At 36.5% G+C, this 22,994-nt stretch overlaps 2 protein-coding genes across 4 annotated transcripts in view; one reads left to right on the forward strand and one right to left on the reverse strand.

The window, feature by feature from the left end:
• Positions 1–1,401, reverse strand: part of OSBPL9 (oxysterol binding protein like 9) — a 63,926-nt gene extending 62,525 nt beyond the window's left edge. For both annotated transcript variants that reach the window (XM_070941353.1, XM_070941352.1), the window contains exon 1: positions 1,259–1,401. In XM_070941353.1, the coding sequence (XP_070797454.1) occupies positions 1,259–1,369 (111 nt within the window). In that variant the 5' untranslated portion in view covers positions 1,370–1,401. The remainder of the gene's footprint in view (positions 1–1,258) is intronic.
• LOC139315240 (calreticulin-like) lies at positions 1,291–22,789 on the forward strand. 2 transcript variants are annotated; one of them, XM_070941355.1, is made up of 10 exons: positions 1,291–1,380; positions 2,551–2,687; positions 8,134–8,235; positions 12,461–12,664; positions 13,562–13,656; positions 14,070–14,279; positions 15,270–15,383; positions 16,401–16,544; positions 18,688–18,780; positions 21,417–22,789. In XM_070941355.1, exons 2-10 carry the CDS (start codon positions 2,654–2,656, stop codon positions 21,543–21,545), a joined length of 1,125 nt encoding a protein of 374 aa, XP_070797456.1. In that variant the 5' UTR covers positions 1,291–1,380; positions 2,551–2,653; the 3' UTR covers positions 21,546–22,789. The 2 variants fall into 2 exon arrangements, with proteins under 2 accessions (XP_070797456.1, XP_070797457.1); XM_070941356.1 differs by lacking the exon at positions 1,291–1,380 and adding an exon at positions 1,624–1,725.
• The last annotated feature ends 205 nt before the right edge of the window (positions 22,790–22,994 follow it).

A 22,994-nucleotide genomic window follows, 5' to 3' on the forward strand; every position in this document is an offset into this window, starting at 1 on the left:
TCAGACAGATTGCTGCAGGAAAAGAATGGTGGTACTTCAAGAACATTTATCCTGCCTGTTACCATTTTTCCTATTTTTTTCTTACTATTTAATGGTTTTTTCATTCTGCAGAGAAAACTTAGTTTCACCTGTGATATACAAAATTATTGTCAAAGATACCCTGTTTCATTATCAGACATCCCCTGATAATAAGCCCAATCGGGCTTTTGAGCGCATAGCAATAAGACCAAACGCTTATTTCAGGGTTCAAAAAAATACAGGGTCTTATTTTCGGGGAAACACTGTATCATATTAGCACACAAACCCTACCTCAGTTTAAGGCTTAATAGATGAGAGCTTCAGGGAGTTCACTGGGAATTAATTTCAAGTTTACACAGATTAGACACTTAAATAAAGTAGAAATAAATTATGTACATATACAATAACCTTGTTATCTAGAAATGCAGTATTTCTACCCTCAAATATCATCACAACAACAGCTCCAGTCTTTACTAAGGGAAGTTATTACTAAGTTGAGTCTTTATTAAGTCTTTACTAAGAAGTGGTTGACCTGTTTTCCAAAGCACCTGAAGGGGCAGGACAACAAAGGATGGAAATTTATCAAAGAGAGAAGCAATGTAGAATTGAGGAGAAATTTCCTGACAGTGAAAATAATTAAATCAGTGGAACGGCTTGACTCCAGAAATTGTGGTTGCTCCATCGCTGGAGGTTTTTAAGAGATTCGACAGCCATTTGTCTGGAACGGAATAGAGACTCCTGCTTGGTTGGACTAGACGACCACCAAAGTCCCTTCCAATTCTGTCATTCTGTAATACGGAAATCTACCTATGCCAAAAGAAAGGAGAGTCCCCTTTCCACACCCACTGACACCCACTAGCGTCGTTCCCTTCATTTCATAAACTAAGCAGTGCATTCCAAGGACCAGGCCGGGCACTTTAACTTCCTCCTCCCTTCAGTCGCGGTAAGTGAAATGTTAACTCTCCCGCACGCTCCTTTCATATAAATCTTCCAAACTTAACTTCCCATTGGACACCAGCAGGATTTCAGCCTATCCCGATTGGCTTTCCGGTACGACACGCCCTCTCTCAGAAAACCCACCCACCCACCCCCCAAATCTCCTACCTATCTTACCCTACCAAGCGCGCAGCTTGACGGGCTCCTTCCGCCCCCCCCCCGCGCCCCCCCACATACACACACACACACATATATGCTGCGCACTTGGTTTATGTTCCAGCGGGGCCCCTCCTTCCATATTCACCGTGTAATAGGAAAGCAGTCCAGCGTTGTAGTCGAGTACGAACCAGCGGTACTGCCAACCTTTCATGAGGTTGGTCCATTTGCTCAGCGGACCCTCCATGATGGACGCCATCTTGGGAGCCGGTAAGATGCCAAACAGCCCACTAAAGGGGAAACGCCGGTCTCGCGAGCGGGGGTTAAAGCGAAAGGGAGGGGGTGGGACAGCGAGCGGAAAGAGCGCGAGCACCGTCAATGAGCGACGTCTGAGGGAAGCAGCGCGAGACGAGGAGGAGCAAAACGGCCGCCGCGGAAGGAACAAGCTGGTAGACTAATAAGTGGGCGGGAATATAAGAGAGGGGCGTGGCTTTGTCGTGTGGCTGTGAGGCAGTGAGAAAGCCCCCCCCCAAAAAAACCCGTAAGGGGGTGCACGTGTGGGTCCCTTTCGTCCCAGTGAGACCGAGGATGCGGAAATGGATTGGGGATTTCAAGGTGCCTGCTTGGAACAAACGTTTATTAACCTTGATGGCACTCCTCCGATTGAGATCCAGGCCGATTGAATTTGGATGTTAAATTCATCAGGATAAAATCAGATGTGGGGAGAGAGGACAAAAAGTGGGGTGGGAAATCGTCTTTATTTCAGCTTGTTCCTGAACTAAGCTTTTTTTTTAGTTAAGAGTAAGGTAGTTGAAATTCCTCTTTCTCAAAGTTGTTAATATCGACACCCAGGAGTCGATGGGTGGGTCTTTCCAAGGGTTCAGTGTTGTTATTTGTAGTACTATATTATATATTACAATTTTTTTTTAAAAATTTGATTTATATGCCGCCCTTCTCCGAAGACTCAGGGCAGCTTACAATGCGTTAAGCAATAGCCTTCATACTTTTGTATATTTATACAAAGTCAGCTTATTGCCCCCACAAACTGGGTCCTCATTTTACCTACCTTAGAAAGGATGGAAGGCTGAGTCAACCTTGGGCCTGGTGAGATTCGAACTTACAGTAATTGCAGACAGCTGGTGTTAATCACAATGCTTTTAGTCTGCTGAGCCACCAATGCTTGGGGTCAGTAAGCTGAATAGTTTGCCATAAAGCATTCTGCTTGAGAACAAAGTGTAGCTCTTCTCCTAGGGTCTAGGCAATATTATCTGGTTTCCTTTCTTCCCCTGAAAGAAAGGAAAAAAAAAAAAACGGAAGGGGGAGTGAGAGTGATGAATCAAAGCAGAAGTTCAGCTCTTACCCTGAAGAGATGGCACTTGAGGCAAAAAGTAGCAAAGTTGTCCTTTCCACCCATAAACCTGGGCTGCTGTTTTGTTTTAGATGTTGATAAAGAAAGCGGAGTGGTCAGGCAAACTGAAAATGAGCTTTGAGGAGAAATTGCAGATCTGGTGGAAATGTGCCAAGATGGAATAAAGTTTCTGCAATGAGAAGTTTTGCAAGTTTCACTGAACAGAAAAGTAAGTAAAAGCCTTGCAAGTTTATTCATGTGCATCGCATATGTACACAAATCATTTCAAAGACTCTACATACTAAGGCTATGTATTCAGAACACACAGCAGAACAGATTCAGAACACACAGCATTTGCCAAGAATACTTTAAAACAAACACTCCTTTTCCCAATATTGTGTATGATCTTGATAAAAGACAGCTGGTAGATTTTTTTTGATTCGTGTTCCCCAAGAAGATACTAATAAAAATGTAAAATTGTGAACATATTATATGGTCTTCCACTTTTGCCTTTTGTTCCAGGATGTTGCCAAAAATTGAGTCTGAATTCAAAATAGGATTTGGTTTGGAAGTGAATTTTTCAGCAGTAATGATAAGGTAAGCTATTTGAATATATTGAATTATAATGACTGGCTTGCATCTAGAGCTCCACAGAGATATGACTTAAAATTAAACAAAAGCTATGAGCAATCCTACATTTATTTTTAAAGGAAGTTTATATATCTAATATCTACAGTACAGGGAAGAGATGTCATCAATATTCCAATGATGCCCAGTTATACTTAGTGTCCTATCCATGTATTCAATAGATCTAACCTTGCTTAACTTTATCAAGATCAGCCAAGATTGTCAGAGAGCTGCTTTTATTCAGCTCTCTTATGTGTATGCCTGATTATTTCAAATTAGAATTGATCAAGCATAATATCTGCTTCTATTAACCAAAGTTTTAGTCTGGCAATTTTTATTTCCATGAAGCTACTTTTATTGCTGTACTTAACTTTTTCTTCTTGTGCCATATCTGTCATAGGACGTTGGTGATCATGTTGGTGATCCTATTTTCATCAACAGCCGCACAAGAAAGTGCTGCTGAGTTTTCCAGTCCCTTAGATTTTGAAGCCATTTATTAACTAGCTTGTCCAATTAATTCAATTTTCTGAATGTGCATGATATATTGAATTATAAACTAATCAAACTGAATGTATTCCATCCTCTAGCTTAAAATATAGATAATGGCTAAATATAGCCATTATGGTTTGTTCAACAATTATAGATAAAACATAACATACAAAATTTATGTAATCTTAACAAGTTTCAAGACATGTAGTTCAAACTTAATATCTTAAGACAAATTGTCAAAAGAAAGCTCAGAAAGCAGTAAATAACAGTTATAACAAAACACCCTGTGTCTCGGACAACAGCTGTAATTCGGCAAAAAGAGAAAAGATTCCACTGGATAATGTAGATTGGGGTCTCCAACCCCTGGGCCACTACTGGACCTTGAATTGTTCAGAACCGGGCCACAGAAGTGGTGGGCAAGCACATACGCATCCCCATTTGTGCAAGCAGTGTATGAGCATGTGCACATGCGGTCCATTTGCACAAACAATAGATGTGCGTGCCTGCCGCTCATGCAAATGGAGCTGCACACATGTGCGCTCACCTGCCACTCACATGGAACTATCCCCTCTCCTCCCACCACCACCGGGCCGCAAAGCCGGAAAAGTTGGGGAACTGATATAGATGCTTGAGGCCTTTCTATCTTGAACACTGGTTCTTTTTTTCCTCTGCAACATCTGCAAGGATTTAAATAAGAGAGATTTATATATATATATATCATTAGATTTTCTGCCTCTTTTAAAAAGTCAAAATTGTCCTACCATGTTTCCCCGAAAATAAGACCCTGTCATACACACACACACACACACACACACACACACACACACACACATATGTGTAGGTCTTTGGTTATTCAGGTTTTCTCCCGTGTAAAATTGGAAGTGTCTTGGTGACGTTTCGATGAAGTCTCATTCGTCATCTTTGGTGTTTTCGGCTTCATGCTTCTAGGAGCAATGTGTGATCGTAGCTGTTTCTTTCTTTTAACTGCCAGTGGGGGTGTGAACTGATTGGGTGGGAGCTTGGCTGTGTTCTCATTGGGTGGAGGTGTGTTCTGATTGGTTGGGGGCTTGGCTGTGCTCGGGTTAGTCTGAGTTGCAGGAGGATTTGAACTGGTGAGCTGCGTTGCTGTTGTTTGGCTTTGCATTCGTGGTCGTGCCACATCTTCATGGTGGGTGTCAGTTTGCTTCATGTATGGATTGGAGGGGTTTAAAGTGGCTAATGATGCAACGTCTTCCCTGGTCCAACACCTTAAAGCCACAGGACATGAAATTGACTTTAAAAAGACCAGAACTATCTCCAAAACTGAACACTTTAACAGAATAATCAGAGAAGCCATTGAGATAGAAAAACGCCTACACAGCATGAATAAATGAGATGGTATCTCTCGCCTACCAGCCATTTGGAAACCCGCCCTTATTGACAAACGAGTCCCTAACACAAAGAATGTGTTAGACACCAGACTCACACTCACAAAAACCACACAGGATGTAACCACCACACATCCACACAAAAAGCAAACTCAAACCCACACCGATGATGAGGCATGACCACAAACCAGAAGCCAGACCACAGCTGCATCATTAGCCACTTTAAACCCCTCCAAACCATACATGAAGCAAACTGACACCCACCATGAAGATGTGGCACGACCACGAACGCGAAGCCAAACAACAGCAACGCAGCTCACCAGCTCAAATCCCCCTGCAACTCAGCCTAACCCGAGCACAACCAAGCCCCCACCCAAACAGAACACCCCCCATCCAATCAGAGCACAGCCAACCCCCCCATCCAATCAGAACACAGCCAAGCTCCCACCCAATCAGTTCACACCCCCACTGGCAGTTAAAAGGAAGAAACAGCTGCAATCACACATTGCTCCTAGAAGCATGAAGCCGAAAACACCTGCCTGAAGATGACGAATGAGACTTCGTCGAAACGTCACCAAGACACTTCTAATTTTACGCGGGAAAAAACCCGAATAACCAAAGACATACATACAAACACCCGCGAAAACCTCAGAAAACAAATATATCTATATCTATATCTATCTATCTATCTATCTATCTATCTATCTATCTATCTATCCCTGAAATAAGCCTTATTGCCATGCGCTCAAAAGCCCGATGGGGCTTATTATCAGGGAATGTCTTATTTTGGGGGAAACAGGGTAAGTATTTTGAGATAAATTTAGTTTTCAGTAAAATCTGTTTTCTTTTCCTATAATTCAATTTCTGTGATAGAAAAAAGTCATTCCAAAATTTCACTTATATTTAACTTAATCTGTATTTCCATTTTGCATGTCCATATTTCTCAACCACTTACTTGTGATCATATTCTAACTCCCCAAACATCTCAGCAGTGTTTTAATTTAGCAACTGATTAACCTCAGAAATGATTCTTAAAAATTTTCTCATCTATACTGTAATTGTTTTGTTTTATTTAGAAAATAAAAATACAAGGCACTTAACATTCATATGACGATAAATGAAATTGCAAAGTTACTGGGAACAAAATCAGAGAATAAACTATATTCTGAAAGAATATAATCACTGTATTTTATTGACATTTGCTATTTAAAATTTTTTAAACAGCTTTTGAAAATATAGCCTTCTCCTCCATAGTATTTAAGACTTGTATATAGAGGAATCATCCAAACTTGTATATAGGAGGAAGCCAATGTATTTCCTGGGCGTGAATTGATTTGAATTAGTTTAGGCATCTGTGCATAAAAAATTAATTTCCTCTGAGACATTTTAAATAGTTTCTGTTGGTTTAATTGCGTGGTTCCTTCTGGTTGGTCCCTATAGCATCATTATTCATGGATTTTAGCCAATGGAAAAGATCTGTCTCCTCACCAGTAAGTAGCAATTATAGTGATGTGCCTGAGAGAAATAGGAAGAGATTTCAGAAATACTCAAGTATTTCTGTAGAATTTAAAGAAGCGTCTTACCACTTGTATTAAAATATTTACTATGATATCAGGGATGAACCTGATTTTCCTAGGTTACTTTCTGATAGGTCTGGCTTGGGGAAATCTAAATAATAACGATGACAGCTCTTCCGCTGTTTTAGAAAAAGAGCAACCTGTTATAACAAAAGAATATTTTAGGGAAGAGTTTGATGATGAGGGTAAGTGATATTTTCCTTTCTCGGTCCTAGAATATAACTATTAACTTCTAAATCTTCTTCATAGTGTCATCCAATCTCAGATTTATATTATTGCTTTCTTTTTACATTAATAAACTATAATGAATTTTTGTATAGCATCATATCATGCAATGATCTGTATGCATATTTATTAGTACTGTAGAAATGTATAAGAAAGACAGAAGTCTAGCTTGAGCCACACTTTTCTGAGGATAGAATAGAATTTTTAGATGGATATTATAAATCTACTGAACGATGCTAGGAAGGGAGAAGAACAGATAAGGGATATGGAGAAATGTGTCCAGGATCCCTTATGCAGTGTCTTAAATAATGATTCTCAGCTATTTAAAAAATAATAGACTTTTTTCAGTAAACTTTTAAAAAGATATCAGTGCATTTTCTGTAACTTCTAAAATAAAAATATTAAAATTGGTACGTCATCTGTACTATATGTTCTCTCTATGCAAAAATAAATCATTTTGTATTAACTGTCCCGATTTCAGTTTCTTTCCCTTATGTCAATTCTTAACCACTTCTATATGCATTGAAATTTTATTTATAGCAACGATTTAAATAATGATAAATTCAAATTTATGTAATGCATGTTTTGGCTTTTGGCTTGATTTAGCTTGATTAATTCTTGAATATCTGCTTACTAAGGAAAGAAATATAAAAATATAGGGTTAAATATATTGTATGTCCTTCAGTCATCTCACACCCCATTTCATCAGTCCTTCCAGTTTATTTTTATCTAGGAAGATCAATACAGGTTGTTACAACTGTAAATCCCTTTGTTTAGGACATTTGCTCTACCCAAAAGTTTTTGTTACTTAAATTATTTCCAGCTTGAACTGTGCTTTGCCCTTAGTGAGATTTTCTTATACAATAGGTAAAATATAAATACATTAGTTTTTTTATTATCTCTGCATATTTAATTGTAGATTTAGTGATTTAAACATGGAACAACTCAGGCAATTCACTAACATGATTCAACATGCATTATAGTCCCTTGGGTCTAGGAGCAGTTATCACAAGCTCCAGATGGCTTTTGAACATTCCAGAGTAAAATGCATTTTATGGAGTTGTTTTTAATTATACGTATTATTGATAAAACTTGAATTATTTTTAAAAGTTTATTGTCTTTTTCTTACATTGCAGTAAAGAAGTTATATAATATGCATAAGGAAGAAAACAACTGCAATTTTAATAATTTTTGTATATCAAGCTACAAAATAGGCTACACAATAATAAATGAGCTATATTTCTTAAAAATCTTCTTGTTGTTATAAGTTCATATGCATTGTAATCAAAGGTTTATTACATACTATATCCAATAACATGAATCAAATTTCACAGAAAGTGAAGTAATACTGCTCTGATATCTTTTGTAAAATTGAATTTTTCTTTTTCAGATGGATGGCAGGATCGATGGGTTCTATCTAAACATAGAAGTGATTATGGTAAATTTCGGATAGGATCAGGAAAATTTTATGGTGACAGAGAAAAAGATATAGGTAAAGTAATACATTTTTTTCAGGCAATTATTAAACTTTAGGTTTTTTTGCAATGTTTCCTAATGAATTTCTGGATTTTATTATTCAGTTTTATGCAGTTATTCCCATACATTTGGCTAATGCTAAAATATCTGCATAAAGTATCTTCTACCAATTTTTGCATAATATGTTCCAAAAAAGATTGTGGATTTTTACGGAAATTTGCATGCTACATCATATCATCATTTTTAAAATTAAGAAAATTAAAAAGTTACCTGTAATTTGACAACAGATACTGGAGTTAGAAGAATTCAAAATCTTACTGCTCGGACTCAAGACTTATTGGGCCTGTTCAAACTAGCTGAATCTTTTACTCTAAAATTTAATATTAATTCCAATCATCTTCAGTTTAAATCTATTGTATTTGTATAAATCTTAATTCTACTGTCTGTGCTAAACATGTTGATTTCAATGTACATTTTCCAAATAAATGCTTTTATATTTTAAATTGATCCATGTTAGTTGTCCAATTGCTGTTCTACCATTACATGTTTCAGTTAATACATATGCTTTAACAGTACAGATTGTCTCATATCTAGGTGGATTATTTCCTTCCTTTAGTTAAAAATTGTGTCCGTTTAATTCTACCATGCACTATATCAAATGTTTCTAAGTTTGAAAATAAGTCTTCAGAAAATGCTGCCATGCATTAGTGGTGGCTTGGGCTTTAGTTAGTTTATCCTATTCTATATAGAATATTTTTAGTGTTACTAATATATACTTAAGATTGATTCATACAAAAATAATTATAGTTATCTGTTACTAGTTTACTAAGGATAATCCAATCCAAGCCTAATCCTGACTTTTCCCAGTGTTGGGTCTGTGTAAGAGAGAAGAATGAATTCTGAAATATCCCAGAAAATCCTCTAATATCACCTTCTAGATTCAGATGTATTGGAGCAATTATAAATTATGCCTCCAAGTCCCTAAGGAAATGACCAGAAACCAATACCACTGGTATTGCAAGGTGTACTAAATGATTCAGGAAAACTAAAAATGAATTGCACTCTATTTCATATAATCCATCGGTATGGCATCCATTGCAAAATCAAGTTGGAAGCCTGATTTAAATGGAGCCAAATAATCAAAATTGCTGTCCAGCTCTGAATTTATTTGTATACTGAACAATCTCTGCTTTGTTGGGTCATCATTTCAGAAATATTTCATTATCTAAACAGAATAACAAAATAACCATGGCTGGACAATACAGAGAATGAGAGCAACTTCAGGATTCCTGCTGGCTTCTCCATTGAGTTTTCTTGTGGAAAACTGGCAGACATCATCAGAAATCTTCCTTCCTCCCTCTAATTCCTGACAGTTTATCCTTAATCTGCTAGTGGGGGAGGGATTGAGGATGTGAATGGGGGTGCAAGTAAGTAATGATACACAAAGATATATGAGAGGTGCTGCATCAGTTGGGAGATGGGTAAGTGCCTCAGAAATGCCACATGGTTTGAGTATGGCACATGAGTGGGTATCCTAGATTGGGAAAAATGCCCTGGTGTTTATGAGAGGTGCTATGCGAGTAGGATAGAGGGTGAGGGGAACAGTGTGGTTTCAAAACAATGCATGGAGATTGCAGGGTGGCGAGAATTGCTGTGCTGGTCAGGAATAGCACACGTGTTGGAAAGGGCACCTGGGGATACTTCAATTCAGGTCAGAGAAAAAGCATATGGAGGGACAGCATGGATCAGAAAGAGTGTGTGGGCTGCTCAAGAGGCAATGCAAGGGTCAAGAGAGGAATGCAGGAAGGGCATAGATTAGGTACAGTTTATGCAAGAGATATTGAGTGGGTCAGAGGAGTGGTGGGAGCACCATGGTTAAGGATGGGTACATGAGGTAGGGAAGGCATGCAGGGGTTGACGGGTTAGGAAGGGTATGTGAGAGTGTGCAAGGGTCGGAAAGGCACATGGGGTGGCATAAGTAGGGGGAGCACACAGTGAGGTGATATTAGCCAGGAAAGAGAGGCAGGCCGGCCTTCCTTCCTTCCTTCCTTCCTTCCTTCCTTCCTTCCTTCCTTCCTTCCTTCCTTCCTCCCTCCCTCCCTCCCTCCCTCCCTCCCTCACTGTTCCTTCCAGTAATTCAAGAATCTCACATTAATTTCATCATGTGGAATGTATCTATTCTCAGTTTTATGCTGTCTTGAGGATCCATTAAGTAAATTTGAATATATTTGGCTCTTGCATAAAATATCTGATGTAATGATGGATTTGCCCTTGAATAATCACTAAAGAATTCCATCTATTCCTTTTGAGAAGAATTTCTGTGGCATCAAAGGATATCATTTTGGAAAAGGCAGTTGTATTGTCTGATGTTCTTCCTGAATTATTTACACTAGGATCATCATTCTGTATCAATTGAGGATTCATTAGGTAGAGGTTGCAAATTGCCTATCCTGGCCTTTCCCTTCATACAGCAGAAATTCAAGTTTCTCTAGGGAATAGGAATGAATGACAATGAAGGCAGACTTTGGCTGTGGCATCAACACCAACAAAAATATTATGAAAGTCATGCATTTTGCCTCACTCTTTCTTTATTGAGGTCTTGTTGAGGAACTCTGAGTAATTAATGTTTACCATATTCTTGATTTGATCTTTTCTTTTCTCTATCTTTTCATGTCTCCTCATTCTGTATGTTTCTTTGTGATACTGGAAATGTGGAGCTCTTTCATTCTCCATTTCTTCATCTCTCTTTCTTGCCATATCCTAACAACATTAGGTGTTATCTCTTGACCATAATGTCCCCTTTTCTTTTCATGTGACATAATTATGCTGACATTTATTTTAACTAAAATTTTACTTTAATTAATTTTTACCACAATGTTGTACATTGGCGTTCTCAACTCAGAATAGTTTTGAATCCCTGTCAACTTCTTCATTGAGTTGCAGGAAGCTGTTAGAGACTGATTAAAAATAGGATCATGTGATCTCCTGAAGGCTAGGGCAGGACCAATCTACCTGATCTCCTGTCTCTCGGCCTCCGGTAGCCCGCGATCACTAAGACACAGGAACCACACGTAGTTTGCTCAGCAGTGTATCCTGGTTTATTAGTGACAACAGCTCATTCATGAAGCCGGATTGCAAGGCAATGCAAAGACGCGGCTATCGTATGCTACCTGCAGCGTCCCTTTATAGAGCAGGCTCAACTCCGGTCAGCTGGGTGCGTTTGAACTTCCCGCTGCTCTCTTCCGGGCGCACAGTAGTGACGTCCTCAACGCCGGCCCCATTGGCATCGCCGCTGATCGCTCGTCGTTCCTTACCAGGTTTCCTTTGCGAACCCCAATAAATTCCCGTGCTCCATAGACACCTAGCCGCGAACCCTAACCCCATCACCAGCACCCCGTGCCTCCCACACCCGCACCAACCCCCAGGCGGCTGCTATATTCATGGCGTTCATGGTCATGGTGTCGAGTGCTGCTTGACGCTCGACACTGGCAACCGATAGAGGGACCAGTATAAACTGAAACAAGATGGGCAAGGGCTAAGATGTAATGGCTAATATATTTGACTGACACCAGAGAGATCCAGTTTCTACTCCATCTGCAGCCACAGCAGCTCATTGTTGACTTTCATCCCATCCTGCCCCACAGAATTGTTGTGAAGAAATATAGGATAGGTTTTTGGATGCATTCAGTATGTCAGGGTACCTTGGTTCAAAAATTGGTGCTCTATGATGCAAATTTTGCCCAGTTAATGTAGTGACAAAAGTTTTAGTAGTATATACATAGATAATATATAAATCACAATGAAACTGCAATCCTTACATACAACCTGGGAAGCAGGTAAACTCAGGTACCTAAGAAGATATATAATTAAATTCAATAAAACTTACTTCTGAGTAGATATCTACAGTAATGCATTAGAAATGAATTTAATTTCTAGAATTTTCTTTATCAGAAATATTCTATATTATGCTGTAATAACATTACATGCTATATATATTAATACAAATACTTTTGGAAAAAAGTAGAAAGTGAAATTATAATATATTTCTAAGCTATGTTTATTAATTTATTTCACGTGTCTCTAAAGCAGAAACAAGGAGGTATATATTATCTCATAATTTCCAGAAAAGTCACTGTAATCCCATATGGAAGAATAATAAAGCATATATAGAGTTCATGCCTGTAGCAAAGCACTTGATTGATAGCTTTATTTGGATATTTGAATATCATTTCTTTTTATAGGTCTGCAGACAACTCAAGACATTAGGTACTATGCAGTATCAGCAAGGTTTCGGCCTTTTAACAATGAAAATCAGACCTTAGTGGTTCAATATACAGTAAAATACGATCAACAGGTTGATTGTGGTGGGGCCTATATCAAACTTTTTTCTGTCGATGTGAATCAAGACACCCTGAATGAAGAAACACCTTATTATATTATGTTCGGTACGTTCTCTTAAATGCCTAATAATATTAATTTGAAGCAGAAATACGTTAGTGTAAATCTCACAGGAAATGAGCTCCTCTGAGACATTGCTTTTCAATATTTTTATCTGTTCCCTTATATTTGTAAATGAGTTAAATCAGTTTTATAGTAAGATCTATATAAAAATATGAAGAGATTTGCTGGGTAATGTTAGGGCAATGGTTTAGTGTACTATCTTGTTTTTGACCATGGCAGCTAAATAATTTCAGGAACCCACTGGGTGGGATACAGGGATACATACAACAGTTTACCCTAGTTGTATGTCAAAGAGTATTCCATACTGGAAATTCTAATTAAAATCATAGTTATTATTTAGCAATATGCAGATACTGTGCACAATTATCAGTATATTGGCATGTCCATGCCACAAATTTATTATTGCTTATGTGAAAAAAAATGTTCTTATAGGCATATTTTAAACTTACAGGCTAATATCATTGAGTACTTGTCTACTGCTTGAAGACCAAAATGTATAGATTTTGGAATTCAGATTTTCTTCATATGAATTTTTATTTTTATTTAATAGCATATGTTTCTAAAATGATATGACTCAGTTCAAACTAACTAGTGGGAAAAGGGAAGCTATAGGTTTCTAAAATAAATATTATAATAAAATGTAGATTGTGGGGACAATATAGTTTCTGAGATCCTTGGAGACAGTAGATTATCTGAACTCATTCAAGATGCATTTCAAACCTGAATTTGGACTCAAACAACATTGATTATGGATGACTGGCGGAAACAAGATCGGAATGCTGTGCCCACTTTTGTTCTCTTTGACTATCATTCTTGTGCCATTTAGGTGGGTGTGGGTGTGTATAATTCTGCCAGACTAATTTGGTATTCTTTTCTTCTAGGACCTGATATATGTGGAAAATATAAAAAGATAGTGCAAGTTATTTTGAACTATAAAGATGACTACTATTTTACTAAAAAGAACATTACATGTGAGGTACGATCAACGCCTTTCAGTGAATTACTAATATTTAATCTATCTTGCTGCAATTTGAAGCAGAATTGTTTGGGAGGTTGTTGACTAATTCTAAATAAAACTTTGTAAACTACTTCAAATATCAGAAGTTAACAGCAAGTCATTTGAAAAGTTAGCAAATATAGTATTTACTGTTAATACCCCTCATTTTAATGTATAAGTAGACTATTTGCATGTAGTCTAATGCAGCAAAAAAAATGTTGATTTTTTCCTAGGATTATTGTTTTCTTGGCACTGCACTGATAGATCCCACTAGTAGCAGACTTATTTTTTTAGACCTTATGAAATTTAATTAGCAAAACTGTCAGTTATACAGCACTGGAAAGACATTCCCATGTTTCTGTAACAATGTTTGTTTTTGGTTTTTTTTCAAGACGGATGACTTTACCCACCTCTACACACTAATTCTACGTCCTGATTTAACTTATGAAGTGAAGATAGATAATTATGTAGTTGAGGCTGGCCATCTAGAAGAAGATTGGGACTTCCTGCCTCCAAAAAAGATAATAGATCATGATCTGCCAAAACCTGATTATTGGGATGAAAGGGAAACTATTCCAGATCCCATGGATAAAAAACCAGAGGTACGGTTTCACTTTGAACTGCATGGTTTCACAGTCTATATCTATTTACCTGCTGTGTTTCACTGATAGTCTCTTATTGCGTACATTGAAATCAGTAAAGTTGGGACTGTTACTGATTCTTAATTAATTATAATAACAATATGTGATCCATAGTTTTTTTGGTAAAGATTTATAGTTTAAGTGGTGCTTTTTTGATCTAACTTCATAGTGGAGGAATTGGGACTAGACTATAAACTTTAAATCAGTATAAGATCTTGGCAACAGAATATGACTAGTATTTAACATTCTAATACTCACAAAAATTGAAAATGGAATGGTAGAAGAGACTTACTTAAAAGCCTTCATGCCTTCTTTTTCCTGGTCTCTCATCTCAATTATAATACTAATTATTTAAATTAGCTGTATTTAACTTTAGACTGGCAGTGGTGAAATGATTACCCTTTCTGTCTAAACTGCAGAGTTTATATGAGAAGTATAAAGCTAAATTATATTTGGTGCAGCTATAAAATTGCTTAAAATGTTGTCTGATAAGCCTCAAATAACATTATCCAGTGAATCGCAGAACATTTTAAGAAAAGCAGTTTGTCCATTGTTATATTACAGATTCATTCAAAACTGTTTTTGGAGTTATATTAATTGCATTCCAAATTCAGAAAAGGTTTCTAGTAGCTGCCACTCTGTAGTCATAAATCTTCCATCATGTGAAGAATTAAATGGTTGGGTTGAAGCAAATATCTATTACAATATATTGCATTATCAGCTTCCTTGTTTTGAGTATGTTGAGATAATAAAATATTGCAACTAATCCTTTCCAATAGATATTTGATGACAAAACACTGTATCTTGATTCTTGAGTGAATCAAAATATTAAAATTATGGAAGCAGTCATAAACCATATTTTGGAGAAATAGTACTAACTAATTTTCTTTTCCTTTGAAAATACTCATAGAAGCTAACTTACAATTAGTAATCTTGATGAAACTATTTTAGGACTGGGACCAACCACAAAGAATTCCTGATCCTACTGTGATAAAGCCAGATGACTGGGATGAAGAAATGGATGGGACATGGGAACCACCATTGATTCCAAATCCTGAATATAAAGTAAGAGTTTTATAAGTGAAAGTAATAAAATAGAGACTAACCTGGTGGTTATTTAATTGGTTATGTAATTTAAACATTAATTAATTAAGATATTGAATCTAGTTTGTTATTATTATATAAATCATATAAGTCTTTATTTCACTAGTTTTCATTTGCCCATTTCATTTATAAATTTACACTTGGCTTCATAATTCTTGACTCCTTACCTCTACTGATAATTCACTCATGCTTTCTTAATTTTTTAAAGAACAATTGTCCAATCCTTGAGGCACCTCATGACCTTGCATCCCCTTCCAAATATTAACTTCTCATCAGTAGAATAATCTCAGCTCAATGATGATAATTTTTAATTTTTTTTTACCTTCACTGCTTTTGTATTCTTATTCTTCTTTCTCATTTCTCATTTGTGTTTCATTTTTTATGGAAAGGACTTTCAGTGTGTAGCTTCACATGTCGAATTAATGTTTCTTAAAGCATAATTTGATGACTAAGCCATAATCTGCTTATATGTTGAACTATAAATCATGCTTTGCAAATCACAATAGCTATCGAACTATAAACCATATTATCACTAGCATACTATTAGCTGTTGACCATTTAAATACTATTTAAACTTCTGTGGGATTTTCTCTCATCCCGATGTATTACCTGCACCCTCAATTACCTACATTGGATCCCTACTATATTTCAAAGTTTCATTTTAAAATATTCACTTCTCAGAACGGACAACAAATCTAGTTGCATTTTTCTTTCTGTTTTTGGTAACTACGTTACCTTTCAAGATTTTCTATTATGACTTTTGTTCCTGTTGTCATTTTTATTATTTCCATCATGTTAATAGTTGTACATAGTATTCAACATAATATACACTTTTTAAAAGGTTTAACCATATTTTAAAATATTTCACTAAAAAGTCAGTGGTGTGTTCCTTTTATTTCAATAGATTTCCACTTGTTTTACATATCTTGGTTTAAGTGGCTTTGGAAAGTGATATTCAAATTTATTTCCATTTTTTAGGGCATTTGGAAACCTCGTATAATTAAAAACCCCAATTATAATGGCATTTGGGTCCAGCCAGAAGTTGACAACCCTGAATACAAACCAGATCCTAATATTTACAAATATTATAATATTAGTGTCATTGGCTTAGAAATTTTACAGGTATGTATATTAAAAAGTTTGTAAAATATATTTATTGTTCAAATTATGAAGATAATTGGCAATTCTGGACATATTCTGTACCATCGTAGTAAGAAAAAAACCCCTCTTCAGATAGTTCTTGACTTACGACCATTAATTTAGTGAATGTTCAAAGTTACAACAGCACTGAGCAAATGGTGGTTACGACTAGTCCTTAGAGTTCTGGCTGTTCAGCACCTCCCTTGATCACATGATTGTGATCAAGGTGCTTGGCAATGGACTGATATTTATGACCAGTTGCACCACCCCCCACCCACCCCCAATCACTTGATTGCCATTTGCAATCCTCCCTGCTAGCTTCCCATGAGAGCAAATTGGGAAGCCAGCAGAAAAAGTCACAAGTCTGCCTTACCCATTTTCTGTGCCATATGTGCCACTTCCATCCCACTGTGCATCTTCCCTGTGCCTCACCATGCCTCCCCTGTCACTCATGCATTCCATGCACCCTCCTCCTTACTGCATCTCACACATTACTGTGCATCCTCTCCGAGCCTTAATGCAACTCCCTCACTTCCTTGTGCACCCTTCCTAAGCCTCACCCTCCCCAACCCTCCTTGCCACACCTGCTTCACAAATCCCTGCACACATTCCTGACTCTCCCTGTGCCTCCTTCATCTCTCTGCACTTTCTCCCTGATCTTCATCCTGTTCCAGACCAAGCGCACACAAGTACACAGATTATTTTGTTCACTTTACTAAATGAGACTTGCAAACACACTTAGTTGCAGGATAGAGACAAGTTTCCTCCAAAGTTCCGACAGCTGGCCTTATAAGAGTTCCAATTCAAAGCAGCAAACCAGAGTTGTCAGGCAGAGTCTTAGGGTGAGAGCTTGTAGAAGATTTGTCAGCTGATCCAGGTTCAAAGCGAAGATTCAAGGTTCACAAGGCACACAGACTATGAATCAACAGGCTGTTGTGATCAACAGACAGCTTATGTTTGCTGCTCCATTCTAACAGAAGTAGCCCCAGTGTAGCTTCTGTGTGAGCAGTCTTGCAGAGCACCTTTGCTCTACTCTCTTTGCAGCCTGCAGAGCTCTTGTGATGGGAGGAGGTGGTAATTTCACATCCTCATTTTTGGAGAGCAACAGCAGCTGTGTCTACTGGTTGCTGGCCAGACTATCTCTCTGCCTGCTCAGATAGAAGTCTGTCCAGTGGTGCTGAAGTTGGCTGCTCATATTACTCCCGGCATGCCTGGAGCTGGCTTCAGAACTGGCTGCTCATCATCCTGCCCCTCCTCTGACTCCAAATATGAGCCCACCATGACACTGCCATACTCACACCATCACACCCTTCCTGTCCCTTGAAGCACATCCTCGCATCCTTGCAACCCCCCCCCACACACACATACTCTTCCCCCATCCATGCAGTAGCCCCTTTTTTATTGACCTCCTTCCTACTGCCTTTGCCACTGAGTTGGTTGTGAGAAGCCAGCAGGATGATCAAATGACTATGGATTCAGTCAACATCAGTTACCAGAATTGCAGGGATTGCCGTTGCTAAGCAATGCGATTTTGCTTTACAACCACAACCCTTAGTGATGTAAATTCTGGTCCCAATTACTATTATAAGTCAAGGACTAGCCATACTTTGCTTGCTTGCCTAGGAAAACAAAAATATTAAGAATCCTATTTATTTATTTATTTATTTATTTATTTATTTATTTATTTATTTATTTATTTATTTATTTATTTATTTTGAAATATGTATACTTTATTTCATAGTTGTGAAATTTTCATCCTCAAATCCGTCCACTAGTTAGTGTAGGAATCCAGATTAAAGTATCCTAGACAGAAGATTATCTTGCTTCTGTTTGAACATAAGCAAATGAACGTAAGCGAATTTTTCCATTCTTCATTGGCTGCACTCTTTAATTGTTCTTACTGTTAGGAAATACTTTTCGAAGTATTATCTTCTTATAAATTAAATCCTTTATTTCGTACTCTGGTGTGACAGAGAACAGTTCTTGAATTATCACATTCTTGTAGATAGATGAAGAGTGCTTTCAATTCCCTTCTTGGTCTTTTCATAGCTATTTCTAGTTCCTTCAATACAAGATTGTATGTAATTACATGACTAAATAGATCTGCCATGTTTTATTTCAACAGGGAAAATCTGGTACAATATTTGATAATTTTCTTATTACAAATGATGAACAATATGCTGAAGATGCTGGGAATGAAATGTGGGGCGTCACTTTCGTAAGTAATTTCATAATGTATATTTATTGCAACATTTAAATTTCTACTCTGCCTTTATGAGTATCAGGCACTATACAAATATTATTAAAATAAAGCATAATGTAATAAACTGCCAAAACCATAGTGTCATAAAAAAATAGAAGGCTACATATGCAATAGAAGCAGTATTCACTGATTTGTGTTTTAAGTCTAATCATAGTGCATAATCATTCTTAATTTCCTTATGCTCTATGTTTGAAAGTATGGATTTTTGAATAAAAACAGCTTTAAACAATATTTAACATTTCCAACATTTCCCATGTTGATACCCTGGTGCAATTGATTACATAACCAAAAAGCTCAGTGACTACTAAGTATTGCAGGTAGAAACAGACAATAAATTGAAGGGAAACTCCTGTTTTCCAAATAATTGGAATAGTGAATGGGCTCCACATCACAACATATTGTTGCTGAATTCTTTTGCTAATTAATCTATTATTGTCTATGTGACAGACAATAGGGTAAGATGCCCGTTTAGATATTTCTCTGAATGTGTGCTACCATTAAATCCTGAAGAGGGAAGATTTGTACAGATTAGTTCCACCATATTGTCCTTCTCCTATTCTGTTTTGTCCCTTATTCTTCCAACCTTGGAAAAAATGTTAATGTAAAGCTTGTACCTGTATATAATCATACCAATAGTCTGGAACCCATTTAAATTGTGTAGAAAACTACTCAGGAGATCATGAGTACTCTCCTGCAGATGTTCAAAAAAACTAAGGAAAGTGGGATTTGAAGAGGTAGGCTGCATGGCTATATCATTACATACCTTACATTAAATTACATACTAGTAATTTAATCCAGTCTTTACATTTTTCTATATATTTATAATTAATAAATATATAATTGAAAATAAATATATAATAAATATATAATTGAAACATAATTCCAGTTGCTTGTATATGTGGGCAAATTCATGAATGGAACTGTTGAGGATTAAAAAATCTGAATGTTATAAAATCACTAGCTTGATTCTGTTAAGGAATAAACAATATGTACACAAATCCTTTTAATAGCATTATCCATCTCCCACTATACTGATCATAATTTACTATGAAATAGGCTCATTCATTATAGATAGGACTTTGAAAAAATAAATTACTTGGATAGCAATATGGTTGTAACAGAAAAAGAGAAAAGAAACTATTTTTATTATGCTTTTCTTATAAATTATATAGCTGTACTTCAAAAAAACCATTCCTGCTCAGTGTTGTTTTATAACATCACAACATAAGCAGAATGTTTTGTGAAAAACTGATCAAATAGCAGGCAAATATGATAAAGCGAGGATGATCAAACTATGTTATGAATGCTTAGAATCAGTTTTTAAAATTAGCTATTGATATTTACTTACATTTATTGATATTGAATAAGCTAGGAAAAATATTCTGAACTTGAGTAGCATTATTTGGGTTTGTACAGCTTATGTTTGCATGCTATCAGTAGAATAGAATAGAATAGAATAGAATAGAATAGAATAGAATAGAATAGAATAGAAAGATGCAAGGGGTGCGCGCATGCGTGGGGGGGCATGTGCATCGGCAGGAGTGAGGTGCATTCACGGGACCACGCACGCATTGCATTTTGGGGGTTCAGACACGTGCGCACTTTGGGCACTCAGTCCAGAAAAGGTTAGCCATTACTGTAATAGACAATACAAAACAAAACAAAAACTTTATTTGGCCAAGTGCGATTAAACACACAAGGAATTTGTCTCCAGTGCAGAAGCTATCAGTCTACATGCAAAACAACAGAGTAATAATTAATAACAATCATAATAATGATATCAATAAGAGAAGATAGTTGAAAAGATGAGAAGGATAATAGTCATAGTCATACTATATGGGTAAATAGACATAAGACAGTGCTGTGGGAATTCAGCAGCGATGGCAGGAGGGGAAAAAACTCTCTGTGTCTGGTTGTTTTGGCATGCAATGCCCTGTGTGGTGTCCTGAGGGGAAGGCTAAGCAATGTTGAAACAGTATATGTCCAGGATGTGAGGGGGTCTGTTGATATTTTCTCAACCCTTTTTCTGACCCATGCAATACACAGGTCCTCACTGGAAGGCAGCCTGATTGCAGTTGTTTTTCTGCAGTCCTAATTATCCATTGAAGTCTGTACCTATCCCGTTTGGTTGCTGTATCAAACCAGAGAGTTATAGAATTACAAAAGACAGACTCAATAATTTCTCTGTAGAACTGTATCAACAGGTCCAGGGCAGTCTGAACTTTCTGACTTAATGCAGTAATAACCTTTGTTGAGCCTTTTTAATGATACCGGTAGTTCTGATGTTAGGTGTTCATTTCACATACCATGTTTTACAAGACATTAACAATTTAGAGAGTAGTTGCAGACTATTAATTTTAAAGTTTGCTCACTATAGCTGTAAGAGGATGTATTATTATAATTATTTTGTACTTTTGTTGCTGTAATATTAAAATGATGAGATCTCATTTATTAATTTTAATTAAATTACAATATATTCAATTAAAGACAGACAATAAAAATAACAATAAAAAATTTTATAACAATAAAAATTGATCATCAAAATGTTTTAAGTTTGAGTTTATTAATCATATATTTCTTCTTCTAAACAGGAGAGGGAATGGAGGAGACGGGAAGGACAAGATGCAGCATTTAAAAATATTAATGAACAGGAACCAAAGGGAAAAGAGACCAAGAAAGAAAAGAAGAAAAAAGCAACCAAAGTCAAAGATGAACTCTGATCAATTAAATCATTATATAATTACTGTCATTCAATCTGGTCATCACTGCTGGGTAGTATTGTACTTATTTTCTAAATGTTACCCAAAATGCAGTGGTGATATGAAAATTCTGACAATTTTTGTACTACTACCATGTTTCCCCGAAAATAAGACCTGTCTTATATTTTTTTGAACCCTGAAATAAGCGCTTGGCCTTATTGCCATGCGCTCAAAAGCCCAATTGGGTTTATTATCAGGGGATATCTTATTTTGGGGGAAACAGAGTAGATGGCAGTTGAATACCCCAGAAAACATGTATAGTTTCTATAGTTTATTTTATACATATCTGTCTCTGTAATATTACACTCTTGGTGTTCAGGAGGAGGATTAATTTCCTGAAATGATATAGATGGAAGAACTTACACACTGCAGAGATGTGAGACACATAATTCACACTTATTGATCACTAAACCACTCCTGAATTGAAAGGGAAAGTAATTATTTTCAAATACCCGTGGATAGTCTGAAATCTGAACGAAACTACTATAATCAGAAATACAAAGAGACCTTATGTGTTATTTGTTAATTGTGTCCAGGTTGCATGGTGAAATGCTGTATAAAAAAAATCCTCATGCTTGATGGATTTTTTTGAATTTTCTTGTGATTATATTTGGCTTAAAAAGGAACTGAAATAGGTCATGAGAGACATATGAATCAACCATCCCATTAAATCAGAAAAAAGACATATAATTATTAGCAAAAATTGATTAATTGTAAAGTCATAAATTGTCAAATTGGAAAGTATCACAAGGGTCATCTATTCCAATCCTATGCAATGTGCAAGAAAACCTGTTTAAAAATGTCCAGCCTATTCTTAAAAACCTCCAGAGATGAAGAATCCAAGTCTCTGGCTTAAATCTTTGCTTTCCTCCCATTCATCACATGAAAAATTCTTCCTAAAAATCTAGGCTTGATAGGCCATGCCATTTGGGTTTACAGAAACTGGAACTCTTAAATTTGATTTCAAATCCCCAAAATAGCCTCCATTCAGATGCCGAGGCTAGTCTCTCATTAATGAATCTTTTGTGATATGGGAAGCTAATATTTCACAGTATGATTCTTGTTACTTTTTTGTTTAGCATAGTAGGTACAGAATACATTTTGATACAGATGTATAGCTTACTGTAGAATATTTTACATCACCACTTCTTTCATGCTTAAGTCTTCCTGAAAAACTATGGGAAAAACTGGTAGCTGCCACCATGTATAACCATATGACTAAACAATAAAAGAGCTCTTCCTATATTTATACATAAGAATAGCTTTCTAATGTCATTAACCAACACTTTCTCCAATATTGGATGACTATAATTTGCTTTTTGGTTTCTTCTTGCAATGATTTTTTAATAATTACTAGTCTATCCATATAATCCCTTCCATCCCTTATAAAGTAAAGGCCCCAAACACGGG

This window comes from Pituophis catenifer, unplaced genomic scaffold (assembly GCF_029215685.1).
Source record: "Pituophis catenifer annectens isolate HBS135680 unplaced genomic scaffold, rPitCat1.0.hap2 SCAF_3, whole genome shotgun sequence".
NCBI lineage: Eukaryota > Metazoa > Chordata > Lepidosauria > Squamata > Colubridae > Pituophis > Pituophis catenifer.

Excerpts from the sequence above, each read along its gene's own strand:
- LOC139315240 (XM_070941355.1), top strand. The coding sequence starts at position 2,654 with ATGAGAAGTTTTGCAAGTTTCACTGAACAGAAAA. Across the intron at positions 16,545-18,687 it reads TTGGCTTAGAAATTTTACAG|GGAAAATCTGGTACAATATT; the intron begins GTATGTATATTA and ends TTATTTCAACAG. Across the intron at positions 18,781-21,416 it reads AAATGTGGGGCGTCACTTTC|GAGAGGGAATGGAGGAGACG; the intron begins GTAAGTAATTTC and ends TCTTCTAAACAG.